Below are 8,369 nucleotides of genomic sequence, written 5' to 3' on the forward strand. Positions count from 1 at the left end.
TGAACTAGCAAACTTTCTATCTTCATAGGGGGAGAGGTGGAGACTGGAATAGCACTTAAAACAAGCATTCCAGGTAAATTTTTGTATGCAGAAGTCTGTGAACCACTGCTGTGATGAAGGTACATTTATCCTGGCTTATATAGAAGACACATATATACAGAAGTTGGATTCATATGAGAAAAGTAAATGAAAAACGAGGCCAACGGAGTTGAAACCTTTTTTTTTTAAAGAGATTTTATTAATTACTTAACATGCACCAAATCTCTTCCTGTATAATGAGAACAGGAAGGGAAATAATGATTCGGATAGATGAGGTATCAGCTAGTGAAGACCACCAGCTGTTGCCTTCAAAAATACATTTTCTTCGTGACTGTAAAATGTAGGCTGCCGCTTAATTCCTTTTTGAAAGATTTTATTTGACAGAGCAACAGACAGCACAAGCAGGAGGAGCAGCAGAGGGAGAGGGAGAAGCAGACTCCCCACTGAGCAGGGAGCTTGACGTGGGGATTGAACCCAGAACTCTGAGCTCATGACCTGAGCCAAAGGCAGATGCTTAACCAACTGAGCCACTCAGGTGTCCCTTAATTAATTCCTGATGGAGCCAAATCATCTTCCTCTGAAATATGAAACGAGGACAATGGGCAATGTGAGTTCTCCCACCACCTATCCTCGCTTCAGAGGCTAGCAGCGTGGCAACATGCAATTACTGCTGCTCCTCCCCCACCTACAGGGGCCCATCAGGAGCTGGGACCATTAGGTGTTGTTTGACACCTGCCACTTATGACCCAGTGTTGACCACTCTACTGTCTTAACTCAAATGTCAGTGTTCTGATTACATAGAGGCTACCTGAGAATCATTTTCAGGAAGTCCAGCAGGAAGGTAAATTTTAGAACTGAAGTATTTACAGGACATGGAGTCAGAGTTTTCTCTTCCTTTTTCATTCATTTTCACATTTTTTCCTCATATATACACATAATTCTTTCTTCTTAGAAAGAGTTTAGTGGCCTTGGAGATACCCCTGGTGAGACAATGACCATGCTGACAACTCCACAAATCAATCTATGGAATGTTTACTCAAGGACATCCAAACTACTACTCATTTGTTCGGCCAAAGTTGCCAACTTGGGAACTGCACAAAACCCTAATTCTCCCTGGAATTCTGAACACAGAGGCATCATGCAGTCACCAACCCATTATTTACCTCCAGTTCAGTGTTCCTGGGTAGGAAAGGTGAGATTTTCAAGGTTAGTGGAGTCTGTAGTTAAGAACAGGTGGTTGAGAGTAAAGTTTGGATTCATATTCTATCATAGGTAGAAAAGGCTTGACAAGTTTTTATAAGACTTATGCCACAATCTAAAAATGATTCATTCTGCAAAGCATAAAATAGTTCTTGCTTTATAAAAATAGCACCACGATTTAAAAAAAAAAAAAAATGCACTTCTACAGAAGGAACCAAGTTCCAACATTGTACAAAAATGTTCTACTTAAAGCAGAACAAGATAACCGCCCCATCCATCCCTTCTTTCCTGTTCCCTCTCAGAGCAGTCATGTGTCACTCCTGGCACACTGTTCTTAGTAGTAGGGATCCTATGGCACCTAAGGCCAGGAGACTTGGGGGGTGGGAAACAGCAGGTCTTGCATGGTTATGCATGCCAGGGCTAAAAGCAAAGGATCAGCTGTCTTCGTCTAGGATCTCTGGATGTTCCTTCCAAAAAGCATCCCCAATTATATCACAATATAGAGGCACTGGCTTTGTCCTGGTCCGGGTCACCGCCATCTTTTTTCCTTCCATTTCTGCTGGCAGTTTAACTTCTTTTGTTGTGACTTCACCCACCTACAAGGAAAAGTTAAAATACTGACATTGTTAACTGGGTTTGGGAGAGAAGAGGGGGCTATGAGGGAAGTTTAGTTTTTTATTTTATATTTCTGAGTGATATATATTTATCAAGTAGATATACAGATACACATATCTCAACATTTATGAATTTGCTTATAGTTAAAAACTTTTTAAAAAAGTTATGTTGCTATATTTCCAAACAAGATCTTAGGAACAAAGGAGTGATTCCATGTTCCTTATCAGCAGAATTAAAAGTAATTCTGCTCTCTCAACTGCATTAAGAAGTATCCAAGCCTGTGCTAAAGAGCAAATGTGCTTTAAAAATACTAATAAGCTAAAGCTGCCAATGGGATGACTAATTCTTAAGGCACCACTTAACACCTGGAAACACTCATTAAAAAGAAAAACTACTTTACATGGAAGGAGATAAATTTAGAGAAATCATGCTCAGAAGCTGCTATGGAGGGAAAATATTAAAAATTAAGAATTTAGGTAAATGTACAGACTTATTACAGAATATTAAGGTAAGTATGACTATCTGGGGAATCTCCAGAATATTCTGCAAGTGACAGAACCCTCATATACAACACCTACTGCCTCATATTAGAGTTGTCATGGGATGGATGGACTATTTAATGGTATTATCCAGTGTGGAAGAAATGTTCTATGAATGCAATCATCCTTCTATCTGCAGTGTACCCTTTATAGGGTTTTATTTGATTTAGAGAGCTTAGGACACAGAAAAATAAGTGTACTAATTCTAAAATTGGTGATGCCACTTAGAGAAGAAATTCTAAACCATAAAGAACACTAACTAGCAAAATTAGCACTGACAAAAAAAAAAGCATCCAAAATAATATACAGCATTTCATTTTTAAAAAGATCTAATTCATGTTAGTGACTAGAATCACTCTGCATACATGTAGTAGGCAAGACAAAGCTTGGGATGAGCACAGGCTTTTGTCTTTCTGACCTCCATTTTTCTTTGGACACAACAGCATTACCTTCTGCCATATCAACACAGTCCCTTTCCTATACATCAGTGGCTCATTATTGTAGTTGATGTTGAATTCGGAAAACAAAATCTCATTCTTGTCTGCTGCAAGAGTTCCCTGAGAAAAATAAAAAGATAAAAACAGACTTTTATGTCTGCTCTCTGCCATAATCGTACCTACCCACTCCGGCCTCTATCTAAATTTCCACAAATCAAAAAGTGGAAGGGTTTTATCAAACCTCTGATAGATATTAATGAATGTGCATTGAGAGAGCAGCTTAAATCTTATTTAGATGTATAAATTCAAAGAATTGTCTTCTATAACAACTGGCTTCAGAAGTCACTACTGTGATAGGGTGACAGGAACTAGAAGTAAGAGGACCTGTTCTGTACTATGTACATCGTTAACGCTATCTTATTTGATCCTTATTACCGTCTCCACTTGAGAGAACATAACTCCGAAGCTTAGAAAGATTATATAAGTTGCCTAAAGCTAAAGATTGCTTTTATTCTTCCAAGAAAAATCAAAATCTAAACTTGGCTCTTCCAAGCTCTGGATAAATCTACCAGTATTCTTATTAATGATATCTGCAAATCCTCATCATCATTATGACACCCATTTATCATGTAATTACGATGTATCAGGCACTGTGTTGGGAGCCGTTACGATAAATCACCTCATTGCAGAGTCAGTCATCCTACAAGTAGCGCTGTCATTTAATGATGAAAGCCAGTGTTTTATTAAGTACTTACAATGTGCTTCATACTATGCTATGTGTTTTACATGCATCATGCCACTTAATTATCACCATAAACCTATGAGGTGGGAACTATTATTTCCTATGTTTCACTTATAAAGAACTAAGGCAGGGTAGCACCTGGGTGGCTCAGTTGGTTAAGTGTCTGACTCTTGATTTTGTCCAGGTCATGATCTCAGGGTCCTGGGACTGAGCCTCACATCAGGCTCCCTGCTCATCAGGGAGTCTGCTCAAGATTCTGTCTGCCCTCACCCTGTTTGCTCACACTTTCACTCTTTCACAAATAAATGTATCTTTTTAAAAAAAGAATAATTAAAGAAAAAAAAATAAAGAACTAAGGTAGAGAAGATAAAATTAAACAGAAGTCCCTGAGTACAATTATTTGACTCCCAGAGCCTATACTCTTACCAATACACACGCCCAGCAGGGAATGGCCATGATGAAGAGGCCAAGAGGGACCGATGAAAAAGAAGAGCACATGCCCTGTCTAAAGAAGGCAACCAATATGCAGCACCAGCCAAGCATTACCATGTGGGAAGGTAGAGCCAGTGTCACTAATTCCATTTTCCAGCTGGGGACACTAAGTCCCAGGGAAAAGTAGTAACTCACTCTCAGTCAGAGCAAGCAAGCAGCAGAGCTGCTACTAGTATGATTTTTATATCCTCTCAAAACAAAGCAGTAAAGAGAGCTTTAAAAGAATGCAAAATGCCATGGGAGAGTATAGAAAACAGCCCCAAGGTTAAGTATTAATGCAGTAAGATCTTATACCTGTAATCTCTCTTGGGCTTGTACTGGTGTTAGTCCAGACTGTTGTACAAGTGCCCAGAAAACTGTATTATACAGATTATTGATGTGACCTGTAAGAGAAGAGTAGTACTGTTTATACATAATCTTCATTCAATATTCACAGTTCAAAGAATACTAGAACTTCACCTCTCTCTTCCAAAGTAGAGAGATCTCAGAGACATTTAGTGATATGCCCAGAACCATACACTGGGAACACAGTGGGGAAGTGGTCAAGTATAAACAAACTTATTTCCTAAAAAGTTCTATTCTGTCATTTCAGTTATGCATTATATGAACTGGTTAACTTGAAAACTACACTTAAGAATACTTTCAAAGTTATTTGATTTAGATTATTCCTTGCCCTTTTCCAGTTCTTCTGGCAAAATCAAGATATACAAAATGAATTAAGTTTCACAAACATGTCACCACAGTCATGTAAGGCAGGGGTCACAACTCAAATCACCCACTGAGGCCACCTTAAATATAAAAGCACAAAGCAGAATAGGTGACCCCTGGGGGAATAAGAGAGAATGGTAGAGACTATGGCACCTTGCGCACACGTGTGTCTGTGTGTTAAGACAGCAGTCACTGCCCTGTACAGGTTATGTCCAATACTAAGTTGGAATGATGTCCTAGTATTGCCAGGTCTTCTAATTTTCCCCAAAAAACTTGGAAAAAAGGAATTATTTACATAAATTTCCCAATAGTTTGATTGTTTTCAACTAATTAAAAAAAAAAATTGAAATACTGCCATTCTGAACAAAATATACATGCACCAAAACTGAACCAAATCACCACCTCTAATGTATGGAATTGGTGGTTTTAACTACATCCGTTTATTTGGTTTTACTTACAATCTGCTTGCCGCCAACTGAGGTAGTCCTTTAAGGTCTGGTTGCTAGGATACACTATGACTCTTCCATCAAAGCCTGGGGGATACAGAAGGGGCTGATCCTCAAAGTAATCTCGCCAATAAAACACATAGCTGGAGGCGAACTGGGAAGCCACGTGAGTCATGAACTTACTTGCAAAAGTAAGGCACATTGGGTGGAGCAAGAAAAGAGAAAATACAAGATATTAATTCAAAACCATGATAAAGGGCCTGTGGGTGCAACAGAGTGATTACACAAACTACTCGGCACGCCGCAACATAAAATGTGTTGAGCCAAGAAAAACTAAGCAGCCCACCTCTCTCCAGTCCTATCAGTAACTTCCTAATACCAAATTTTTCTCTGTAGAATGTGATGTAAATTTATGGTTCAAGAGATTTTTTGTTTCAGTCTTGGAAGGAAGGGAACCATTGTTTTAAAAACATGCCAATTCGCTATATGCTCTGTTTTCTGTGAAAGTTTCAATATATCTGCCAAATATCTAATTTGTCTATTTCGAGACCCTCCTTAACTAAAACTTTGAGCACATATACGCTGTCACTAGCTAGAGCAAACCTATGAATCATTAAAACTATAATCTTCTGATGGCCTCTGTTTCTAGTCTTAATATTTAAGTGCCAGATCTATCTAGAAGCTAAGGTGATGAAGAATGGAGGGGAATCAGATTGAGAGGCATACGTATGTTCAAATACCAGACGAAAGTACAATAGTCTAAACAGAAAACAGACATTCTGCCGTTGCAAATACCGCAGACTCTATCTGTAGTTCGTAAATCAGCAATAAAAAAGCAAAACCAGGGGTGCCTGGGTGGCTCAGTGGGTTAAGCCGCTGCCTTCGGCTCAGGTCATGATCTCAGGGTCCTGGGATGGAGCCCCACTTCGGGCTCTCTGCTCAGCAGGGAGCCTGCTTCCTCCTCTCTCTCTGCCTGTCTCTCTGCCTGCTTGTGATCTCTGTCAAATAAATAAATGAAATCTTAAAAAAAAAAAAAAAGCAAAACCAAACGCGCTGGTAAGAAATATTCTGAAGGAGCTAGGCCGCGGAATTACCTGGCTCTTCTTTTAAACCAATTGCTTTTGCGCTTGAACACAAAGCTGTACTCATCGCTCTGTCCATATGCAATCACGATATCCTCCAGTTCTTTCATGACAGTCTGGGCACATTTGGTCATTAGGTGGAGAGCGCGGCTGTCATTGGGTTTTGCAAAGTTGTGCTTCTCAGCAAACCTTCATAGAGGAAAGAGAAGAGAGAAAAGGGCATGAGCGGAAGAGAGCTTGTCATTACCACCAGGTATCAAAGACTGCACAGAGAGGGAGATGCGTACTAGCTCTACTAGCCACAACCTGGCTCATTCATTCCTTAAGAACTCTAGACTTTTCCTGCCCTGAGAAAAAGGGGCCTAACTTCTAAGTCTCCATTCCCTTTTCTGTGAAATGGAGATAAAGCTTGCTTACCTCACAGGGCTGTTCTGAAGAGCAGAGAGAGATAAAAGTGTAACTGTGCCTGGCGCCTTGGAAGTGCTCCACAAATGTTAGTTACAGTAACCATTATTAAAACAACACTTTCCAGAATTAAATCTCCGTATTTCTGTGACCTGTCCAGTCACTAATCATAATGAAACAAAAACATACTGTCAAGTGTTGTCCACAGCAAGACCTTAACGGGCCTCTAAACGGCCCTCAAAACCCGCTGACGACATAGCCAGGCACTCGGCTGAAGAGCTCAAATACTGCACCAGGGAGTGACTTTTCCCATCAAGACTTTGCTGACGGGTCCCTGCTCACCGGCACCACAGGCCCGCGGCTCACCGTGAGCGCACTCGGCCTCAGTCTAACTACTCCAACCAGCTCGCGTCCGGGCACGTCGCAGCCGGCACGTCGGGCGATGCTCAATGCCGCGCGCTCATTGGCTGTCGCGTCTCCCGGTAACCAGGCGCCGCCAAGAGCTGCGTTGGAGTCCCAGGAAGCCCGGGCGCGCCATGTGGCCGCGAGCCGAAATCGCTCACCGGTGGAAATTCCTGCCGTCCAGCCGCACCACCACCCAGCAGTGGGCCAGGCAGGTGTCGTCAGCCTCGAAGTTCCGCACGTACTCGAATTTGCTCTTTGCCATGCTGGCCCCCAACTTCAAACACCGTCTCAGAGGGACGGAAGTCGCTGCCCAGCAATTGCAAACTTTCACGTTGCAAGACGCCCACATTCGCCCCGCGGAAGGTGAAGGACCAATGGGGCCCCGCCCCGGAAGTTCCGATGTCTCTTAGTGGCCGCTCTAGCCGTGGTGGAGGCCGGCATCTCTCGACTCTCCTTGTAGTCCTTAATTCACTTCCGAGCTTGGGAGGAGGATTCCGTTCTGTCCTTCGCTCTACGCAAGCTTTTTCGTTTTTCTCCTCCCGTCGTGTCAGTCGACGAAGCTGTAAAAAAATAACTTTCTGACCAAGTTTGAAGATTTAGTTGTGTTTTTTTTTTCTTCCGAAATAACATTTATTAACTTGTACTAAATGTGTACTACAACGAAAAATATAAGAAAATACTTCCTATCACCCCTCTCCCTTCCAACCATTGTGGATGGTTCCCTCCCGTCTCTTTTCTATTTGTGTATCTCTATGTTCACACGGGGAACACATTAAATTGTACTCCTACATAGATGTAGTTTGTATATTTTTCCACTTCACCACTTTCCAATGTTATTAAATATGTCAAAGGGTGATTTTTAAAAGAAAAATAGACTCTTATTCGAACGCGTGGACGTACTAAATTAATTTACTCGACTTTTTCCAAACACCCAATTTTTTATTTTTGTTGGTAGATAATAGTAACATTAAACTTTTCTTATTTTAATTATGCTTTATGATTTATAAAGCTCTTTTGTATTCGGTACCTACTTACATTATTCTTGCTACCCTCACGAAAATTATTCAAATAATATAAAAGAATGGTGAAAAGTCTCTCACTGACTCCTAACTCAGTACTTCAGACAACTGCGGTTACTAGTTACTTGTATATCCATCAACGGATAGAGACAAACATGGATCTACATCTACGTTTGTATTTCTCAAACTACCTCGAAGCAACAGGAAGGAAGGATGGAATGTCGTAGATTTACGCCCTGG

The 8,369-nt window shown here is 41.0% G+C and overlaps 1 protein-coding gene across 9 annotated transcripts; it reads right to left on the minus strand.

The window, feature by feature from the left end:
- Positions 1-216: 216 nt before the first annotated feature.
- On the minus strand, positions 217-7,644 carry THG1L (tRNA-histidine guanylyltransferase 1 like). Of its 9 annotated transcripts, none has more exons than XM_082725018.1 (6): positions 7,269-7,644; positions 6,313-6,489; positions 5,231-5,305; positions 4,359-4,447; positions 2,843-2,950; positions 217-1,835 (listed from the first exon to the last, which is right to left on the minus strand). In XM_082725018.1, exons 2-6 carry the CDS (start codon positions 6,377-6,379, stop codon positions 1,674-1,676), a joined length of 501 nt encoding a protein of 166 aa, XP_082581144.1. In that variant the 5' UTR covers positions 6,380-6,489; positions 7,269-7,644; the 3' UTR covers positions 217-1,673. The 9 variants fall into 9 exon arrangements, with proteins under 9 accessions (XP_082581144.1, XP_082581138.1, XP_082581145.1 ...); XM_082725012.1 differs by having other exon boundaries at positions 5,231-5,400; positions 7,269-7,641; XM_082725019.1 differs by lacking the exon at positions 7,269-7,644 and adding an exon at positions 6,895-7,132.
- Positions 7,645-8,369: the final 725 nt, after the last annotated feature.

Source organism: Mustela nivalis (genome assembly GCF_964662115.1).
Source record: "Mustela nivalis genome assembly, chromosome: 3".
In the NCBI taxonomy this organism is placed as follows: Eukaryota; Metazoa; Chordata; class Mammalia; order Carnivora; family Mustelidae; genus Mustela; species Mustela nivalis.

What these genes read in the sequence shown, in the direction of transcription:
- THG1L (XM_082725012.1), bottom strand. Translation starts at nt 7,459, where the DNA reads ATGTGGGCGTCTTGCAACGTGAAAGTTTGCAATTGCTGGGCAGCGACT. An exon ending in GACGGCAGGAATTTCCACCG is followed by an intron (nt 6,490 to 7,268) that starts GTGAGCGATTTC and finishes TCCTCTATGAAG; the next exon opens with GTTTGCTGAGAAGCACAACT. An exon ending in TGGTTTAAAAGAAGAGCCAG is followed by an intron (nt 5,401 to 6,312) that starts GTAATTCCGCGG and finishes TACTTTTGCAAG; the next exon opens with TAAGTTCATGACTCACGTGG.